The 23,058-nt window shown below is 40.9% G+C and overlaps 1 protein-coding gene across 2 annotated transcripts in view; it reads left to right on the top strand.

The window, feature by feature from the left end:
- Positions 1 to 23,058, top strand: part of LOC126456896 (AN1-type zinc finger protein 4-like) — a 75,909-nt gene that overhangs the window by 36,672 nt on the left and 16,179 nt on the right. For both annotated transcript variants that reach the window (XM_050092734.1, XM_050092733.1), the window contains exons 2-3: positions 10,810 to 11,011; positions 19,395 to 19,544. In XM_050092734.1, the coding sequence (XP_049948691.1) occupies positions 10,810 to 11,011; positions 19,395 to 19,544 (352 nt within the window). The remainder of the gene's footprint in view (positions 1 to 10,809; positions 11,012 to 19,394; positions 19,545 to 23,058) is intronic.

Below are 23,058 nucleotides of genomic sequence, written 5' to 3'. Positions count from 1 at the left end.
AATATCTCTCTAACCTGAGAGAGAGAGAGAGAGAGAGAGAGAGAGAGAGAGAGAGAGAGAGTGTATCATGAGCTAGTGAATCTAATGGAACAGATTCTCAAACTGTACTCCTGTTGGGAGGCTTCAATGCCCATAACCCTCTGTGGGAGCAGCAAAAACACACTAGCAGGGACCTGTTAATAGAGCAATTACTATCACAACTACAAGCATGCCTACTCGACACTGGAGCTACTACACATTTCAATATGGTCCATGGAATATACTCAGTCATAGATATTACAACCTGCAGCCTAAGCAGCTCACCCTTGATCCAGCGAAATGTCCATGGCAACCTCTGTGACAGAGACCACTGTCCTATTACCCTTTCTTTCTCAAACCACTGATCAATGTGACATGCACCATGTTGGTCTCTTTGTAAAGGCAGCTTGCAAGCTTTTACCTCTAATGCAACTTTTGAGGCCAGTCGAGAGAAGGAAATCAAAGTATTGGTACAAGATACTATTGATAGAATAATAAGTGCTGTAAAAGCAATGAAACCCTATTCTTCAGTTCCTCCCCTCCAGATACCTGGGCCATGGTAGTCCGAAAAAATAGCTGCAGTTATTGAAGGTCATAGAAGGTTATTTTAATAACACAAATGCCCTCCTTCTACAGAACATTTAGTAGCATTCAGAAGAATTCAAGTGAAGGCATAGTTTTTAATTAGAGAGAGAGAGAGAGAGAGAAAGAGAGAGAGAGAGAGAGAGAGAGAGAGAGAGCACAAGCAGGAGTGTTTGGAACACTACATATTGTCTATGAGGGCTCATACCTCATTGTCTCAAGTGTGGACTAAACTCCATTGCATCTGCAGCCACCAACCATCCACAGTAGTTTCTGGCACCTCCCTCAGTGGCAACATCTGTAATGATCACTGCTCATTGCTGAATGAATGTTCTAAGGCACACTTTTCCAAAGTAACCAGCTGCAATGACTATCATCCTAATTTCCTAACTGGGAAATACATGGTGGATCAAAACTACTTATCCTTCCACGTACAAGGCTTGTAAACTTACAGTGTTCCATTTAGTGCATGGAAGCCCCACAGAGCTTCAGCAGAGTGTTGAGACAGCCCCTGGCCTGATAAAATCCATTGTCAAATACTTAAACACCTTATAAATGACAGTGTAAAACACATCATCAGGGTTTTCAGTCATATTTGTCAAGGAGAGTTTCCCTCCCAATGTTGGGAGAGTGTTAGGTTTCCTTTCATAAAACCACCGAAAGGCCTACCAATTTTGCCTTAATTATTGACCTATCTCTTTAACGAATGGGCCCTGTTGGCGTGTGGAAGTAACGGAAACGGAAAATTAATTGCAGTTTCAAAGCAGCCTTTGGGCACTCTGCTCCATCACAGGCCAGTTGATACACCTGGATTCTGCATTGCAAAAAGATTTTGGACATTGCCAACAACTGATTCCCCTGGTCTTTGATTTGCAGAAGGTGTGTGATACTACTTGACGGCATCACATCCTCTCAACATGGCTGAGAGCAGTTTTCAATGTTGCTTACCCACTTTTATACAGAATTTGCAATCTCTCTGACCAGATAGGTTCAGCTCATGTATAGAGAATTTCCTATCTCTATGGCTGTTTTGGTTCCAGATAGTTTCAGCTCTCAGCAACCAACATGTGCTGGAAAGGAGTCCCTCAAGGATCAGTTTTGAGTGGAACCCCCTTCACCTTTGCAAGCAATGGCATCGTCACTGCCATGGACAGTGGTCTCACTTTCACTGTATGTGGATAACCTTTGCCTGTATTACAGCCCCACAGCATTATGCATCGTAGAGTGCCAACTTCAGAGAACCACACAAAAAGTATGAAACCGGGATCTGAATCATTGGTATCCATTTTCTCCCATACCCACGTCATGCACTGTTGTCGACTCAGGACTGTGTTAGAACTTTACCTGGGTAACCAGTTACTTGAAGTTGTTGCAGATTTCAAATTTTAGGCCTTTTATTTCACAATAATTTAAAATTGTTATCACATGTATGCCAGCTAAAGGCAAATTGCATGAGGAAACTAGATACCCTCTGATTTCTAGAATGAAATTTCACTCTACAGCAGTGTGTGCGCTGATATGAAACTTCCTGGCATATTAAAACTATGTGCCGGACCGAGACTCGATCTCGGGACCTTTGCCTTTCGCGGGCAAGTGCTCTACCGACTGCACTACCCAAGCACAACTCACACCCCATCCTCACAGCTTTAATTCTGCCAGTACCCTTTGATTTCTCAGCAACCGTTCCTGGGGAGCTGACCACTCAGTTCTTCTCCAAGTGTACAAAGCTTTTATCTTAGGCCACTATGGATGTGTTGTTTACGGATTGACCATGCCATAAGTACTGGGCTTGAAATATCCTGTACAGTACAGTGGCGTGCGATTGGCAACTGGAGTCTTCTTCTATTCAAATCTCATGGACAGCCTCCTGTTTCAAGAGGGTAAGTTGCCAACAACTCTCGGGAAGCTATTTGGTCACAGTCTGTCAACTTCATCGTGTTACTTGATTCTCTTTAGCGACAAACAGATCAGACTGTTTATGAGTTGCCCAAAAATACGTAAACCAGTTTGGGCTACATTGGAGGGTTTGTGTTGGACCTCCAACTTCCCTTTTTTTATCTCTATATACAGAGTTCCCCTTCAGCATACCCCCACCCAATGACGTGTACCCAATTCTGTGGTTTGGATGGATTTCGTCTGTTGCTCAAATGAAAATACAGACTCCACCAATCTCTGACACTTATTTCATTTGATTCTTCATGACTGCCACAATCTGAAATGCATCTACACAGGTGGACCGAAAGTCGGTTATAAAGGTGGCTATGCTTTTGCCTATGCAAGGGAGCACAAAAAAACATTCTGTGCCGAGTGCATGCAGTGTGTACACTGTAGAGTTGGTAGACATATCTCACACTTAGGAACACATCAAAACTCTTGCAGAAAAGAGCTTCCTGGTTTGTAGGAGCTCCATTAACTGCTTGCAAGGAATATATCAGTGCTTCCCCAGAAACATTTTTTTCACTAACACCCAAGATTTGCTAGTTGACCTCCATCTTCAGAACCAGTATAAAATTCATCTGGACACAGAACCACATGGGCATACTGGGAAATGAACTCGCTGAAAAATTAGCTCAGGAAGCAATCACAAGACACAAACTTGTACTCAGAGTACAGATACTGAAATATGTTTGCAACTGAGACATCAAATTTTGAAAACATTGGATATGAAATGGCAAGCTACCGCAAGCCTCGACAAGCCGAAGGCAATCAGTGGGACCATCAAGGCATGACATACTTCTCTCCAAGGCTATTGGAAAGATACAATTATTCTGTGCTGACTGTGTGTCGGCTGTAACAGATTTACCCACAAGTTCCTTTTGCATCAAGATGATTCACCTCATTTCACTTGGGGTCGACCTCTCATGGTAGCCAATATTCTCACAGTGTGTACCCTACTGACTAATCTGAGACAAGCCATGAATCAGTCTTACCTCCCTGACCATGATACTTGGCAGACAATGGCATAGCTGTTAAAAAAGTCATACTTTTCCTGAGAGAAACTGGGTATTAACAACAAAATTTAATGCACCTCAATGTTAGGTGTCAGAGATGGATGTGGAGGGAGCACCTCTCACCCTGATATGCGCAGAATGGTTTCCAGCTGTGTCCTTCCCCAACACTGGCATGCATTTTTAAATTTCTGTGTAGCTATTTGTTTATCCAAGTGTTTAAGCTACTAAACACTCTAATCAAGTCTTCATTTTCTCACCCTATTTTCGTCATACTGAATCTGATGACTCTTCCTGGTGTACCCTTCAGTTACATTGGTGTGGAATGTGCATGGAGTGCGTGCTTCCTGCCACAGGTAGCTGTCATAGGTAGCCACCAGCTATGGTCACTTCCACAGCAGCAACCATTACCTGTGACTGGCTACAGGTTTAAGCTGTCTAGGTTTTATCTCACTTTCAACCCTCTGAATTAAATGTTTACTAGTACAGAGCTTGCAACCTGCCTACTATCAAAAACCATCACTTTCTTATGGGCAGATAAAGTTATATTAGTGCTTCAGGGGGCATTGATCAGAACTTATATTGGAAAATACTTATTGTAGATCTTCTCAAACAGTTGAGTTTACCATTTGCCCTATTATGCCTAATTGATATGAGTGTGATCACCATGTATCTAATAAAAGGAGCAGGAACCATTGGCATCCACAGAATTTATTGGTTATGGTGTGTCTGGTGTCTGGTTGGAAAGCTTTGAAGAGAGATGGTATGAGCTGTAGTTTTTTTTCCCCCCCTTCTTCTTCTTCTTCTTCTTTTTTGCAAAATTTGTGTTCATATCTACTGGATGAAACTGGACAATAGGAGCCCTTGATACTTCTCCACTGTTAACATTTCAGTTTTCAGCTAGACACAGAGATGATATTAAAACACTTCGGCTGTAAATTTGCAAATGAATTTTTGTCGGATAATTGTGGCCACACACTGTGTTATTCTTGTAGAGGGTTGTGCTTGAAAGTAATGCCTCTGAATTCTTTATTCTGTTCTCAATGTCAGTTGAAGCGTTACACATCATGCATATTATTCGGTTGACTTTACCACATTTACTGCCCTCGGGGGCTCAGCGTACATTTGCCGAATATGTGCTTTCCGACTGTGGGGTTCGTGAGTTGGGGACTGGTAAGCACTGTCAGTCATCTGTCATTGTAAGCTCTGGGCATGCTTCAGCAACCACTGAGCAGTGCGGCGGTGGAACATTGTGTGTCTTAGGGAACAGGGATCTTGGCTTGACCACCCAGATCCCAAGGTTGGAATAAACCTGTATTAACAAACCTCATCTCAAGGTGTGTTGCCAGCTGTTGAGATACATGGCTGTTGAGATGGAACAGTCATTAGCAGGCAACCTCTGGGGAACCTGCTGCCCCTTAGTTGTATAAGGCTTATTCAAGCACATCGGACTCTGTCTGAGTGGACCCTTATTTCCCTAGCTGCTCGTGGGACCAAGGTGGAACCCTTGAAATCATCATCTCCTCCTCCTCCTACCAGTGGAAAGGGTATACCATATAGGGTAACCACACCCAATCCTCCATAAGAATGAGGGAGGCTAGCCCTGCTGATAATTGGAATCAAAAGGGCTCAAGGAGTCATAAATCAGAATGTAAATTTTGGTGATGAAGAGGAAGGAAGTGATGTTTGAAAAAGTTTCCCCCTTCTATATCCACAAAGGCGTGGAAGGACTTGCTGGAAGCCTGAAGTCTATAAAGCAGCTGAGGTATGGTACCCTACTGGTAGAGACTAAGAGGGCAAAGCATGTGGAACTACTTAGGAAGTCTGAAAAATTGAGTGAATATGACATAATTGTTGAATTGCATAACTCTCTTAACTCCAGCAAGGGTGTTGTCACATGCTGTGACATTACGGACATCGACATAGCCGAACTTAAATGGGAACAGGCGTTACAGGGAATAGTGGACGTAGAGCAAAGGATGTGTAGGAATAATGAAGAAATTGAGAAGATTGCTACGTTCAGTTCTCCAATGCTGCCTGACCACATAATAACAGGGTTCCTCTGACTTAGAGCTAGGCTTTATGTACCTAACCCCATGTGCTGCTACAAATGCCAGCATTTTGGTCACACAACTCTTGCAGGTTGCAGGTGTGAAGCAACCTGTAAGAAATGTGGAAAGGCAACCCATGAAACTGGGATTGACTGTCCACCTACAGCAGTCTGCATTAACTGCTCTGGGAGCCATCCATTCTGGGGCCAAGACTGCCTTATTTTTGCAGAGGAACAAAAAATACAGGAACTAAAAGTTATCATGTGGATCCCTTATGCAGAAGCCAAAAAGGCAAATAAGGTGATGACACCTCCCATCTTTACCACTTCGTATGCTTCTATGGCTTAAAACCTGTTACTTGCATGCGTACATGCCAAGAAAAAATGAATAAGGATAAAGCAATCCAAGAAGCTGCCACATAAAAGACCAGCAACAATTCTGCACTGAGTGTCAAAAAGACGCACGACAAGCAGAGTGCCTCTCAAGCCCCCTTTACCCCTCATCCTCGAAGGGACAGGGTGCAGGCAAAGGTTCGTGACATTTGGTCAAAAGCTGTCCTGAGCGCCATCAGACATCATTCATTCATGTCTGGCTGATGAGAAGGACACCATGGAGCTAGATGTCTCAGATCCAAGCAGCTCCTCCCTATTGCTCTATAAGTGCTTCATCTCTGCAGTGCAAAGATAGGGTAAATTAAAACCCACATTGATGAAATGGCTGCCATACTACAGTGAAACTTGCAGGGGTTCAGGACGCATGTGGAGGTACTCAGTCTCTTTTCTTAGGGTTGACCACTGTGTCTGCATCTCCAGGTGACTAATTTCCATCAGATGTACACTCCTGAGCTACAAGGCTATGTACTCCACAAAATGGATGACCTGAGTGGAGAGAGAGCTAGAGGAGGTGTAGGCATATTTGTCAGTACCGACTACCACTCCTCGCCTCTCCCCCATACAATGAATTTACAAGCAGTTGCTTTGACAGTGCACGTGCATCATCCATTCACAATATGTTGCCTTTACCTGCCCCCCACATTATGTACTCGATGAAGAGGCCCTAACCAACCTTATTATCCAGCTCCCATGCCCACTTCATCCTCTGTGGTGATTTTAATGCACACAATGTGCTTTGGGGCTCTGCAGCTGCCTGCCCCAGGGGAAGAGCAGTTGAGAGGCTTCTCATGTCATCTTTCACATACTTTCTAAATACGGGACAGAGCACACATTTCTGCACAGCAACTGGGTCGTTCTCTGCCATTGATCTCTCACTTTGCTCTACAGCTTGTACTCACACTGCTCAAATGGAAGTGGTTGATGACTTGCACAGAAGTGATCACTTCCCAATCTGGATTCACCTGCCAGGTGGAGAGGAACCCAAAAGGAAGCTGCCGTAATGGGTGCTCAGTAGAGCAGACTGGACACTTTATAACCAGTTGGCCCAGTTTGAACATTGTGGCAATGTTGAGGCATGGGTGGATCATATTACCAAAATGATCCTCTGTGCCACTGCAGCATCCATTTCACAGTCCATGGGACAATTTAAGAGGCAACCTGTCCCTTTATGGAGTGACGAATGCAACCCTGCAATAAGGACCAGGCGTGTGGCTCTACATAGATTCAGTTGTCGGCCAACTGTAGAGAATCTTGCAGCCTTTCTGGTGGCTAAGGCAAAGTGTTGCCTGATTATTCAAGAGAGCGAGAAGAAGTTGTGGCAACAGTTCCTGAACACCATTGATCGTTCCACGAAGAGTTCCGTTATATAGGAGACCATCAGGAAAATTTCTGGGAGAGGAGGGAGTGTTCTATGGCTGCTGTAATGGGGAACAGCACTCTCCAAACCAATTCGCGAGACATTGCCCAGACTATGGTGGCCCATTTTGCCACAAGTACTACAACCACTAGGCAGGATCCAGGTTTCCAGTGCCAGAGTGGTTGCTGAGAGTAGTTGTTTGGACTTACAGTCCCCCTCTGATGAAGATTACAACTGTCCATTTTCCCTGTGGGAACTGGATTCTGTATTGTCTGCTGCTCGTGACACATCCACTGGTCATGATAGAATCTATTGCAGTATGCCTCACAAGGTGAAACAGACATCCTCCTGGCACTTTTTAATGTCATTTGGGCATCGTGTCACTTTCCCGACTCATGGTGTGAGGCTGTTTTAATTCCTCTTTTAAAATGTGGAAAAGACCGTACATGCTCAAGTACTTATCGTAGTGTTTTCCTCACTAGCTGCATGGGAAAGACCTTGGAGTAGATGGTTAACTGCCACCTCGTCCGGATCTTAGAATCCAGGTAACTCCTTAGTTGCTTTTAGTACGGATTCAGGAGGTATCGCTCCACCTTTGATAATGTGGTCCTCCTGTAGGCAGCTATACAACAGGCTGCCCTATGCAGGCATCACCTTCTGGATATATATTTTGACATAGAGGAGGCCTACGGTACTACATAGAGGCATCTTATCCTCAAGCAGCTTCACGAATGAGGCTTTCATGGAAGTCTTCCCATTTTTATCTGGTCCTTTCTCTTGCCGTGGTATTTTTGATATCGAGTCGGTAACATCCTTTCTTATTGCGTTGAAGAAGAAAACGGTGTCCCTAAAGGTAATGTTTTTACCTGTAACTGTCTTTGCCATAGTTATTAATAGTATTACGTCAGTAGTGAAAATCCTGTCAAGTGTTCTTTGTTTGTGGATGACTTCTCTGTGTTTGGCTCTTCTTCAAGCCATGCTGTGACAAAACGTCAGTTGCAACTAACTCTTCGACGTTCAGATGAATGAGCGCAGAAGAGTGGTTTTAAGTTCTCAACCGAGAAATCTGTGGTTGTGTTTTTTTTAACCATTGTTGTTCCATTTTAAACTTTCCTGAGTTGGGGATGAGGGACATTGTTCTTACTTCTAAAGATGCAGTGAGGTTTATAGGCCTCATATTTGACTGTAAACTTCAATGATTGCCACATCTTATGAACCTGGAAAAATGGTGCCTTAAGGCTCTAAGTATTTTCAAATTTCTTGGGCACAGTACATGGGGAGCAGACAGGACTTGTCTGCTGCGGTTTTACAGGAAGTTGTGTGATCTCGGCTTCATTATGGGTACTTGGTGTGTGGGTCTGCGAGACCTTTTTATTTAAAGATGTTAGACATGGTGCACCATGAAGGGATTCGGTTGTCCCCTGGTGAATTCAGAACAAGCCCCATACCAAGCCTCTGTGCAGAGGCTGGTGAATCACTATTTCACATCAGACGACAACTGCTTACGATGCGCCAGGCATATAAAACATTGTCCACACCATACACACCCACGTACCATACCATTGCTTGGCATCCAATGGAAAGGCTTTCTCGTAACCGGAAATGGGCAACAGGGCCCTAAGGGATTCATGCACAGGAGTACCTTTTGGTATGGATGTGGCCAGTCTTCATGTTTTACATTGCAGTTGGAGCAGTTTTCCACCTTGGCTCCCCCGGAGGCCCAGAGTTATTATAGACTTGACCAATTTTAAGAAATATCATATGTCAGATTTTACATTTCGATCTGTTTTTTAACATTTTAGATATACAGCACAGTTTCACAGTAATGTACACTGATGGCTGCAAACAAGGCAATTCCCTTGGCTGCTCTGTCATGTTCCTGACCATGTCGCAGGGATTCGCCTTTGTAATGGGAATACAGTTTTCTCAGCGGAGCTCCACAAGATCTAGAAAGCACTGGAGCAGGTGTGTCATATTCAGGGCAGACAGTTTCTCATCTCCTCCGATTCCCCCAGAACCTTACAGTTGTTACAGAATCTGTGCCCAGCTGAAAAATTATCCCAGCTGATGTATGACCAACTATACATTCTCCAGCGACAGATAAAGCAGGTGTCATTCTGCTGGGTGCCAGGTCATGTAGGGATACAGGAAAATGAACAGGCCGAATGGGCTGCCAAGGAGGCCTGCAGAGGACAAGATGTGGCAAATTGTCCTGTTTCCTTGTAGGTTGTCGTTTCTGCATTATATAGGAAGTCCATGCAGGTGTGGGGGTGATGCATGGCTGCAGTGATGGACAATAAGCTGCGGTTGGTGAAGTTAACTATGCGGCCATGGCGTTCCTCCTGCCAGTTACTCAGGCGGGATGAAGTGACCTGTACACATCTTCGCATCGGGCACTGCCCTCTTACATGTGGCTTCTTACTATGGTGAGAGGATCCCCTGTTTTGTGATGCTTGTGGTGTGCAAATCACCATATACCATATTTTAACAGATTTGCATTTTATACTGTGATGCAAGGGAATGGGCAAATATCGTTGGTGTCTGCCCTTTATTGTACCTGATGATGAGATGAATGTGACTAAAGTTTTGTGATGTGTCTGGACCGTTGCCTAAGCTTTTAGGCTGGAGGTTTTAGTGTGTTGCAGAGTGGCTGGCCTCTCCTTTTTTATTCTTGCGGTCAGCCAGACACATCCATCTGATGTATTGTTTTAACTTCAAAAGGAGGGAGCACCAATGGAGTTCTGCCATAAAGGATCACCAACAACCAAAAAGTTAAAGACCATGCCACCAACAGGCAACATCATGCTCACAGTGTTCTGAGATATTCAGGGTGTGGTCCATTTGGAATTCATACCTAAGGATACCACCATAAACTCTGTGAGGTACTGTGAAAACCTCAGAAAACTGAAAGCACGAATTCAAAGAGTTCGTCCACGCCTGGAGAACCCTCTCCTTCAGCATGACAGTGCCAGACTACACAAGAGCTCTGTGATGTCTGCAACATTCATACCCCTTGGGTTCATTGTTCATCCTCCATGCCGACCCAACTTGGCCCCATCTGATTTTTATCCAAAAGTTAAAGAACACATTGGAGGAATTCACGTTTGTAGTGACGAAACAGTACAAGCAGAGGTGAGCTGTGGCTCTGTCAACAAAGTCAAACATTCTGCAGTGATGGTATCAACAAACCGATCTCTCGTTGGGAGAAACATTTTCATCATCAGCGTGATTATGTTTAAAGATAAATGTGTAGCCATGAAGAATGAAGATGCGGAATGTTGATAAAGTTAGTTTTGTTTAAAAATCTTTGAGTGTTCACATAAAAAATTCATGGGCATTACTTTTCAGCACATCCTCATAGATTTTTTAGTATTATACATTGTTTAATGTAATAGAAAGATTTCTTACTCAGAGCTTTTAATCTTAGATTCTTCATTAACTGAGTTTCATATTTCTTTCAGGAATCCCTGTTTCTCAGCAACATCTTCTGTACAACCTACAGGAACTTGATGACTCTTCATGCTTGGTAGATTATTCAATTAAAGATGGAGCAACACTTAAGCTTGTGCTCTCGATGCGTGGAGGACCAATCAGCACAAGACGGCTTCCACCGACTGATGATACCACCTGGAAAGAATTAAGAGATTTTGTTGAAAGTAACAGGTAAAGTATACACGTATATTGGAAGTTACTAGATTTTGTACAGTTTTTTGTATCTTGACATAGCTTTGTGAACATTGTTCTGTAATTTATTTCTTGCATCTGTACTGAATTTTTCACAACACTCTCTCTCTCTCTCTCTCTCTCTCTCTCTCTCTCTCTCTGTGTGTGTGTGTGTGTGTGTGTGTGTGTGTGTGTGTGTGTGTGTGTGTGTGTGGCCTGAAACTGGAACTTATAACTTTGCTTTCCATGGGAAGTACTTTGACTGACTGAGTTATCGGACACAATTCATGACTTGTCTTCACACCTTGAATTCTGCCAGTAATTGTCCATACTTTCCAAACAATACAATAGCTCTCTTGCATGATCTGTGCGATGAACACTTCTGGAAAAGGCCATTATGGAGAAATGGATTAGCCACAGACTAGAGCAGGCCTGTTTATTGATCTACTGGTATGATGGGAGGAGTAGTAGTGAGGGTAAGAGAGGGGAGTGGCATTGGAACAAGACAGCTTCACAAAACTCTATGGCTGATTGTAATGTTACATGGAGATGTATCACTTCAGTCACTTATTAATGTGTGTCATGGAAAATGTATTTACTAAGACAGTTGTATTAATGAGAAGTGACAATGAACTGAAATGTACAGCTACTTTAATATTTTAATGAAGCGAAGAACATGGGGCAGCTAATTATGAAACGTGATATTTCTTAGGATTAATACAGCTCTGTGATGAATGATGTTTTAGAATGAAATTTGAATTGAAAGAAATTTGTATTTTGAAACCATTTTATTTAAACATTAAAAATAAAAATGTAGGATGTCAATGAATATTAGGTATTTTGCTTTTCACTAAAGCATCAATATCTGGTGCCAGTTTCTGAACAGTGCTAATTCAAAGAAAAGCTTTTAAACAGAAGTCTGTCAGTGAGCTTCTGTGTGTAGATTTCATTCCCTTCATAGCAGAAAAAAGTTTTTGATGTAATTATATTGATCTGAACATCGACATAATCAAGCTACAGCCTTATAAGGTCATGGAAATTTCTCTTGAGGATAATTCATATAAAAGTCATGGAGAAGATCACTGAGTATATTTTGATACTTTTCAAAATACTGCTTTGTTCCCATCGCTAAAGATGACAATATGGAAAAATGAACTGTGTTCCCACTTCCTAGCTGTCTATTCCACAGAGAGGGTTTCATCTTAAAGCTCTGAATGTGGTCGTACATCTCAGTTATTAACTTGTTTTTATCTTGCAATGCCAAATTCAAAACATTCATATGATGCATAATATCACACAGGAAGGCCAAATCTGCTATCCACCATTCGTTTTTCAATTCAGCAACAGCGTTACTATTCATTTCCGTAAATGTACCTATCTACTCTGAATTTAAAAGAAAATCTCTGACTCTTTACCATGACTCAGCCAGCATATTTCACTATGATATGTTACATCACCAGTGTGCTTTCCAAGTCTTTCAGAAAGGTTTTGAACTAGTGATATTTGAGAGCATGTTGGTGGATAAAATTTGTTGCATACTGACAACATTTATCACTTCCGTCATGTTCACACTTATAGCACATAAATTCTCTTGATGGAGAATGCAATGTGTTGCAAAAATCTCATGTGGAATGTACAACAGTTTTAGTACCCCTCATAAAGAGCCTCAAAACCAATATTTCGGCCATGTGTAGCCACTGCACAGAGGTGAGATTCTTCCATTGCAGACCCATATTTTCAGAACTCTTGCATACAAGTGAGAATATCTGCCCCATTTGAATTGTTTTTCATTGATACTTACTGTAAAGAAGACGTGTCAAGTTGCAGAGTAAATCTTCTATGGGGATGAGACTACTATCAACTAAGCAAATGTAAATCACCAACTGAGCTGTCAGAAATGTCGTGCACTCATCCAGTGCCAAAGTAAAGGCAATAAAATTTTTTGCAAGAACCACTACCTTATCTGAAATGTTGTTTGCAATTTCTTGAATTCTGCATCCTTAAATTCTGCATTGAATGGTTGACAGAGAGAGTAACCACTTAGAACTCTTGAAGTCTCTCACGAGCTGCAGACACCAACATGCCTTTATAAACTCTCCTTCAGTGAAACTACACAGTTCTTTGGTGATCTGAAAAGCAGTATGGTAACATGCTCAAAATGCAGATGCATTTGTTGAATGTTCCTCCTGAAAACAAAAATATATTTTCATAGTGAAAATTTTGGAGAAGATTATTCAGACATATGACTTAACAGAGCTTGCACTTCTGCTTCTTTCTCCTCGCCTTCCAAGTGTCCTTAATCTTGTGTGTGGAAGGTATGATAATGCCTTTGTAAATTGTTTGGTATATTTAGAGAGGGACTGCTCGTCACTGCAGATGCGACGACCACGGGTGGCTAGGCTGTATGGAAGTGACTTCTTGGTATGAAATGGGTGGCAGCTGTCGAAGTGGAGGTATTGCTGGTGGTTAGTAGGTTGGATATGGACGGAGGTACTGATGTAGCCATTTCTGAGGTGGAGGTCAACATCTAGGAAGGTGGCTTTTTGGGTTGAGTAGGACCAGGTGAAGCAAATGGGGGAGAAGTTGTTGAGGTTCTGGAGGAATGTGAATAAGGTGTCCTCACCTTCAGTCCAGATAGCAGAGATGTCATCTATGAATCTAAACCAGGTGAGGGGTTTAGGATTTCCAACAAGCCACCTTCCTAGATGTTGACCACCACCTCAGAGATGGCTACATCAGTACCTCCTTCCATATCAAACCTACTAACCACCAGCAGTACCTCCACTTCAACAGCAGCCATCCATTTCATACCAAGAAGTCCCTTCTGTACAGCCTAGCCACCCGTGGTCGTCGCATCTGCAGTGACAAGCAGTCCCTCTCTAAATATACCGAGGGTCTGACTGAAGCCTTCACTGACCGTAATTATCCTCCCACCCTTGTACAAAAACAAATCTCCCGTGCCTTATCTTTCCAGTCTCCCACCACCTTCCAAAGTCCCACAGTCCAGCCACAGAGGAGCATTCCCCTCTTAATTCAGTACCATCCGGGAACGGAGCAACTGAATCACATTCTCGGCCAGGGTTTCGATTACCTCTCGTCGTGCCCTGAAATGAGAAATGTCCTGCCTGCTATCCTTTCCATCCCTCCTACCGTGGTGTTCTGACATCCACTGAACCTACACACTATACTCATCCATCCTTACACAACACCTGCTCCCAATCCCTTACCTCATGGCTCATACCCCTGCAATAGACCTAGATGCAAGACCTGTCCCATATATTCTCTCACCACCACCTTCTCCAGTCTGGTCACAAACATCACCTATCCCATCAAGGGCAGGGCTACATGTGAAACCAGTCATGTGATTTACAAGCTAAGCTTCAACCACTGTGCTGCATTCTATGTAGGCATGACAACCAACAAGCTGTTTGTCCGCATGAACGGCCACCGACAGACTGTGGCCAAAAAACAAGTGGACCACCTTGTAGCTGTACACACTGCCAAACATGATACCCCTCATCTTAATGACTGCTTCACAACCTGTGCCATATGGAACCTTCCCACCAACACCAGCTTTTCTGAATTGCGCAGGTGGGAACTTTCCCTGCAATACATCCTATGTTCCTGTAGCCCTCCTGGCCTCAACCTTCGTTAGTCACTGCCCTCACGCATCCACAGTGTTTCGGCAATCGACCACGTTGCCATCATCAGGTGCACTGATGTACTAACTGGTGGTGGGCCGGTGGCATGTATATATAGGACAATCCCCCTCCCGCTCCTCCCTCAGGCGCTTCCTATGAGTCGGTGCGGTCCGCGCCCCGCGCGCGGTCCAGGTACAGGAGAACGGACGTTGTACCTGGACTGCGCGCGGGGCATGGACCGCACCAACTCATAGGAAGCGCCTGAGGGAGGAGTGGGAGGGGGATTAGCGCCGGCCCACCGCCGGTCAGTACATCAGCGCACCTGATGATGGCAACGTGGTCGATTCCCGAAATATTGTGTCCTATGTACACTCATACCAGGCTGTTCACCCGAGATTTATTTTGTGACAATAGTGTCGTTTAAAGGCTGTGCGACAAGCAGAGAGAGGTCATGTCTTTACGTGTAGAATGTGGAAGGCTGAGAGTGAGACAGCATTTGATTATGATGGGCAAGTGCAGCAGCAAGTAACAGGCGCACACACGTGAGAGCAGCTGACTTATTGCACATACAAGTAACATCAAATTTGCAGTGCACCGAACTACAAATTGTTTATTTTCTTCTTTTGTCAGTTTACCGCTATTTAATAATTTTAGAAACTCCACATTTTAGTTTAGTACCATCACTCGTCATAACAAAACTACTGACATGTATCAACTGCTTGTGGTCTTGTGTTCCAGCCAACAAGTCACTGCCAATATTCATGCTTGATACAGAGTCCCCACTGCATTATGTGCAGTTGTATTTCATAATGGCAGTTTACAAGGGGGAGGAATCTCTCCATAATGCCACGGTTCTTTTACACTAACAAGTATTTACACATCCACCAGTACACCAACTTGACACGAGTTACGCATCGACAGACTGGAGCAGAGCTTGGCAAAATGTTAATCAAAAACTCTACTGTCAGATGTCAGTTCCACTTGGTTTACTGTAATCTGTGTGAAGTTTCCTACTGTAGTGAAGCTGAACATCATCAGTCTAACATCAGATCATGTACAGAAAATGTAGATTCGTTTGTTCAGATCAAAATGCAATTTGGTCACGGACAAGAAAGAAACGGGCATTAATTACCAGAATGTGCCTCTATCACCATCGGTTTGAATGCGGTTTCCGAACCGGACTGGCGCATGTTTCTTGGGACAAAACACCACTCACAGGCTTGGTATGTGATTCATTTCACTCACTACTAAATTCCCGCAGTTACTCCGGACCTACTGGACTACCAGTCTTACGTTCAACAGCGACATTGGATCATTAGAGAAAGGTGCAGCAGAAAATAAGTTTAACCATTCCAAAAGTTTTTAATCATCTTTGTGGTTTCCACTCACAAATTATACAACTTGGAATTCAGTAAGGACTGACGACACTTTTGGAATGCTAATGGTCTTTAATGAACCGGAATGAATATCAGAAACTCAAAGAAAGGACTTTTTTTATTTTTTCCATTTTAAACATGAAGAGATTTAATTTCCAATATTAACTAACTAAAAAGAGGAGAGGAAAAAAAAAGCACATTGACTAGTGATGTGAGAGTCACCGAAGTTACATCAAATAAATTCGCTGCATATTGTATGTGTTGTAATAAAGTGAATATGCCCATGTCCCACTGCACGAACTGCGTGGATGTGCTATGCTTACCCAGACAAGCAGATATGTTAACATAGCTGACTTTATTGCCTCTACAACAGCTTACTTACCGACGATCCATGATCTTTACAAAACTATTGATAAGTGAGCACAGCCATGGGTAACAGCTAGTAACTGAAAAAAATAAGAAATGAACATGTGTGCTATATTTCATTATCACAATTATCTCTCAACACAGCTGTGATCACTGTCAAACCTAGATAGAATTAATAATACTGACAATTGTTTGGATGGAACATTTAAAATAAATTTCTGAAAACATTAATTTGACAGTACAGTGCAACATCCGTGTTATTATTGCTCTTTTTTAACATCTAATGGCTGAATATACAAGGGGAGGAAATGAAAAGGAGATGAAAAGAAGAAAGAGGAGGAGAAAATTGGGGTTTAACGTTCATTCAACAATGAGATCTTTAAAGACAGAGCAAAAGCTCTGTTTGACATAGGATGAGGAGGAAAATCAACTGCACCTCTCAAAGGAACCATATTGGCATTCACCTTGAGCGATTTAGGTAAATCGTGGAAACCTAAATTTGACAAGCATTTGAATCAATGTCATCCCAAATAGAATTCCAGAGTGTCTACATTGCGCCACCTTGTTCAGTCAGTGTACTGAGGAGACAGATAAATGAAGTTGCCATAAAATATAAAATGATAACATCGAATGAAACAACAAGTTTACTGTTACCAGTCACTGTTTATTTATCTCCACAATGCATTTCAAAGGTTTGAATCTCCATCAGGTGTATATACATTTGTTAGTATGACATGTGTTGTGTTACAGTTTTTGGAGCAACCTGTGGCAATGTCTCCAGCAGTTTGTTTATAAAGTATGACAGTGTACAAGTGATGTGTTAAGACAGTGAAAGGAACCTGTGACCACTGGAGACAGTCGCACAAGTTCCTCCAAAAATCGTAATACAACACACGCGTATCTCATACCGACCTGATGATGGAGGTTTAAACCTTTGTAATGCATAGTGGAGATAAAAACAGTGATTGGTAACAGTGAACTTGTTGTTTCATTTGAAATCAATAACAATCACGGTAAAGCCTAACCTGCATTTAAAAATAAAATATTGACTGAAAAGCCAATACATTCTTACTACTCTGTGTGCTTCTTGGGAATGCACATTCAAGCATTGGAACATAGTAATGAATTTAGATGAATGTGTAGCACTATGTAGTATTTTGTGAGTCCTGTCATTAACAATTAAGAACAAACTGCTGCTGATCATTAGGACAGCATTCTAGCTAGTAAAATATCTGGTGGCAGAGAAATTAGTGTTTATCAAGTACTTATCGTATTTACTTGAATCTAAGCCGCACTTTTTTTCCGGTTTTTGTAATCCAAAAAACCGCCCGCGGCTTAGAATCGAGTGCAAAGTAAGTGGAAGTTCTGAAAAATGTTGGTAGGTGCCACCACAACGAACTTCTGCGGCGAATATATGTAACGCTACACCGGCATGCTTTGCAGGCACAAAGATAAATACTGGCGCCAAAACCTCTGAGTCAGTAAATAAATTTTAAAAAAAGGTGGAAGACGAGCTTTTTTTCTCCGCCCCGAGTTTCGACCACTGCATTTTCATACATTATCCAACGAAGTAAATACAAGTTCCGTATTGTTCATCTTCGAATGTAGCAGCATTTCAATGTACTATGAAAATCCAGCTGGCAGGACTGTTTGGGATGTTTGTCAATATGGCCAACTCCACGTTCTGAATTTTTTCCTACCTTTGAGAAGAGATGGTTGCTAATAGGAACTTTTATGAATTGTGAATCACATGCAGTATTCTCTTCACCTTAAGAATAATACGAATATAAACATTTTGCAATGTATTCTTTCGTGTTTGCTGCTATCTCATTTAAATCCTGTCTTCATAATAAACTACGAAACTAGTGAGAGACAACAGCAAACGTGGAAGAATATACATATCATGTCATGATTATATTCGTATTATTCTTATGCCTAATAGCGATACAGTCAGAAATGAAGCACGACAGTTGACTAGATTTTTAAATCTAAGATGACTAATTTCTGTGCAGAATGTAATGTACAAAAGAGGCGTCAGCAAAGATTTTCAAACGGCGAAAAATTTTGGCTAAACTCTCGTTCAGAACATCCTCTATCGTACGCAGTCTATTATTTGGTTCTTGTTGATCATTATCAAAGAAAGCAGTAGTGTAAGTAACAACAAATAGCAGTCTCTTGCCATTGTTTCGCTCATGAGACAATTCCTCTTTTTTTTTAATCGTAAGCGGCGGTAGCGCGCACAAAAGCAAGCCATGCCACGATCGGCGACAGGTCGTAAACACACATTATCAGAATGCGACAAACAATGCATGGCACAGTACAATAACGCATTTTCAGCTTAGAGGGACGTAAACACCTATAACAAAGAGAACAACAATTATCAGATCAAAGAAAAATAAGCAATCGATTCAAACCAGACGAAGCACGTGAAAAAGGAATGGGTACCCGTATAAATATGGATGGAGCGCCTGACGCATAGCAATGGCTACCTGGTGAAGCTTAACTGCTAAGCTTATGACTCGAACCACACTACTGTAGCTGTATCGTCATTCATTTGATCTAAATTGTGTCTCATATTATAATGGACCAACTTTGTTTCGATTTGGAGGTGCGGCCTAAAACTTTTCTCTCCCTTGAATTTCGAGTCTCAAATTTCAGGTGCGGCTTAAATTCGGGAATTTTTTTTCCTTGATTTCGAGTCTCATTTTTCAGTTGCGGCTTAGATTCGAGTAAATACGGTACATTATTTTGACCAATCTTTGCTGTAATTACAAAAATAGTAATGCAAAGCAGTTGAAAATCATTTTAATTTTTTGGCATATTTTTAATATTTGTTATAATAAATTTACTGTAACTAAATGCAAACTGCATAATAACTTTATTATTCTATGCTTGAGAAGAACCCACATTTCTGTTGGTATTGTGTGTTATATGCAGGTCATCAATGAATCTCAGAAATGAGGTAATACTCTGTTTATAAATTTGGCATCTTTGTTTCAGGGAGGATGTTTTTGAACATTTACCACCAGGATGTCGTGTTACAGTTCTTGTATTTAAGGATGGAGATCATGTTAATTTGTTTAGGGTGATTGAAAATGGCGATGGAACTTATTCTCCGCTTTCTGAATCTTGGAGCGGCTCATCCATTCGGTATGACTTCTGTTACTTTGTAAAGAAATGCTTTTATTAAAGTTTTGTTTCAAATTCAATTAACAATTCTTTGGAAATTGTTCATAAAAATATATTTTGTGAGAGACAATAAAATCATTGAGATTTACTGTACTAGTGCTACGGATAGAACTTGAAAGGGAATGTATTCTTTTACTGCTTCTTACCACATACCAGAAGGAACATCGGTGTAGGGAGGGTGATGACATATCTATTATGCTATAAAGCTTATGGACAGTAGGTATGAGACACATCTGGAATATTTGTGTGGCTCATGTCTTAATCACGTAGCTGTAAGAAGTGTGTACCAATAGGTTTCCAACTTGTGATTGACAGGTGCAAATGGAATGTTCACATCAGTATAGATCTCATTTACAAGGATATCTTATGGATTTGTCCTCTTCGATTTTCTTCGTACTTACAGGATGTGAAGATATTTGCCCGGACATCAGTGTCTTAAAGCAGTACATCACAGTAGTCAAAAGAGGTCCAAGAAATCTGCTATATTGGAAGATTTATGAGAATCTGTTCACTGCAAAAAGAAAAAAAAAATGGAGTTTATATGCAAACTTGTTGCAGCCCATAGAATAATGGATTGCAATTATAAAGTTGCTGACTCAGATCTCACTTGTAGCATACTTGTATGAATTCCACATCTATTAACAAATGAAAATGTGAATTAATAAATAAGAATCATAATATTCTAATAAAAATAATATCTTTTTATATTTAATTATAGATCATATGAAGATAAATTAAAATTTGTTGCATGAAAAATTGTGTGCATCAATAAATAATAATAATAATAATAATAATACAGTTCAATGTTAGGAAATAAAAGTGTTTGATTTTGTCTTTCATGTTTACCATGATTGTACCAAATTTTAATTTATTGTGAATATTCACATTTCTGGTGAATAAGCATTTAAGAAAAATGTTTTCATTAAAAATTTGATTCCATATATGGTAAATAACATAACATAACCATGTTTTAATAAATATATAATTTTGAAAAGTTAAAAAAAATTATAAACTAGCAAGATTCAAACCAACGACTTTACGATTACAATCCCATTTTGCTACACTCTGAGTTATCGACGAATGTCTTATGCTTAACAGTGCTACGACTAACTCAGTGCTCACTCTTCAACAATGAAAATGCTAAATAAACAATGCAGCTGATTCTTATCTATTTGCATCTCTCAAACCCAAAAACAAAGTCATAAGTGTCCATCACCTACCAGTTTTTTTGCAATATTAAAAAACAACTATTTTCTCATTTATTAGTGTAGGGTTCTAAACACAGTCATTAAATATATATTATTGTTTGTGACATCAGGAATGACAAAAATGTTCAATAGTGACCTTTTCCTCACAATAATGGCTTTCCCGCCCAGATCATGATTTGCTGCAACAACAGATAAGGGAGGAGGTCTGTTACAGATGAGTGTCCTGCTCAGTTGCCAGAGGAGTAGAAGCTTTATTTAGTGATAGAAGCTAATTATATGTGTTCCTCATGTGTGAATTGATAAGTGTAGTGTCAGCTAATAGTGTGTTTTCTTAACCCCTAAACATACAACCCCAAGTTATCTCATTTTTATTATTTTGACAGAAATCCTGAGTATACACATGCAACTTAAGAACAGACTTCCAAAAAATGAATAAAACCCGACTTATAATATCTGTGTCTGCACTGATAGTTAAGTGTTCAGCCACTAGAGAGCATCTGGTCGTACATTTATAGCCTGGCTGTCGTGTTTTGGTTGAGTTCGTTGCCACTAGATACCATCTTTACTATGTTCAGCTTTGGATATGTGACAACATAATGTATGCTTAGAGCCGCTGTCCTGTATTGTTGTTTCGGCAGTGCTTCCAGGAAAAGGGTGGCTATAGTTATCATGAGTTTGACATTGAATTTAACAACTCAGAAAGTGAAGAAGAATATAATGTTACATAATTAGAAACTGAAAGTGATGACAGTTTGTCATTCAAGTTTCAGTGGAACGAGGTAAATACATCCACTGTGCTCCTACCAGCTTCTCCAGGATTTGTGTTCACAAGAAGCTGTTGTGAAATACATCATTAGACTCCATATTTACAAAGAAATTAAAAAATAATTTCAGGTTTCAGGATATTTTAGTCAAAAGGCAGTGCATGTGTATTCTCAAGATTTTATTATTGGTGATCTTCAAAATTTTGTAACTTATTATTATGAGCTGCAAAAGCTATCTTCATATGTCTGTATGTAACATCATTCATTATGTGATATTTGTCAGTAATAAAACGATTATTTTTTGGAACATAATTGAGGGGGGGGGGGGGGGGGGGGATCAGTGTATGAAGTGGTTAAACATTGTGTTTCAGAGAAGGAACATGTCTCCCAGATATGTAAATAATAAAAATAGTTTTTGTTACATTTGTGGCTAATTGCAGAGGCAAAACTGGACTTTTCTAATAGAGAGCTTGTGACTGTTATGTTGACAATGAAATAGACCAAAATAAGTTTTGAGCTCCAGAAATCTGTTGTGCCAAAAGTGTAACGTTATTTACTGGCTAATTAAAAAAAAAAAAAATCCGTCATATGCCCTTTGCCATTCCTTTGATAAGGCGGGAACATGAGGATCATGTAAGAGACTACTGCTTCTAACAATGAAAAGTATTATGGCTCAAGAAAGCAGTCATGTGTGCATGAGGTTGATTGCTTGTGTGAATGTGTGTGTGTGCTTCTTTTCTGAAGAAAGCTTTGGTTGAAAGCGTCATGTGTAACAGTATTTTCGTTGGGCGTGTCTGCAACTTACATGTCATCTTTACGATGAGTAGCAATCTGTCCTTTTCATAGTATTGTAGACTGCTACTTCTGCTTGACAAATATATCTGGAATTAGTCCAAAGTCCAAACATACTGTTAAATATCCATCTTTACAGTGTCTCATGGGCCAGGCCTTCCCATACCATCTCCACCAGACGACAAAAATGTGGCAGATTATTTTGAAAATGTTGATGACATTAGTGAATTACAACAACAGAGTTCCCCATTGTTTATGAAAGGAACTATTACAAATGATCCTCACTTTCTAATAGAGGGGGGTCTAAATTGACTTGGTTTGTTTTCTCAGGTTACCTAAAAGTAAAGCAAAGTTGTTGCTTCAAGAAAGGCAACACATGCTTAATGGCACCAAAGTGAGTTCTTTCCATCAGTGCCAAAAAGGGATTTGAACATCTATTTTCTAAACAGGATGACCCAGTTTTCTGTTGATCCTTTGGTGGAGTTACTGGATGATGAGTATGTACCTAAAGATTGGAGTTGGTTCATTGGCTCCTTGAAAACCAGCTTGAAAGGTTTTGCTGCATAATGAAAATAAGTTTCCATCCATTCCTATAGTTCACGCAGTTGGTATGAAGGAAAGTTACATGAACATGCATTTCTTGCAATACATTTTCTGATATGATGTCTGTGGAAGATACGTGCAAGTTTCAAAGTGATAGCTATTCTGCAT

This window comes from Schistocerca serialis, chromosome 2 (assembly GCF_023864345.2).
Source record: "Schistocerca serialis cubense isolate TAMUIC-IGC-003099 chromosome 2, iqSchSeri2.2, whole genome shotgun sequence".
NCBI classification, from domain to species: Eukaryota; Metazoa; Arthropoda; class Insecta; order Orthoptera; family Acrididae; genus Schistocerca; species Schistocerca serialis.
The sequence above is the reverse complement of the archived record's forward strand: the minus strand, read 5'-3'. Positions and strand labels throughout refer to the sequence as shown.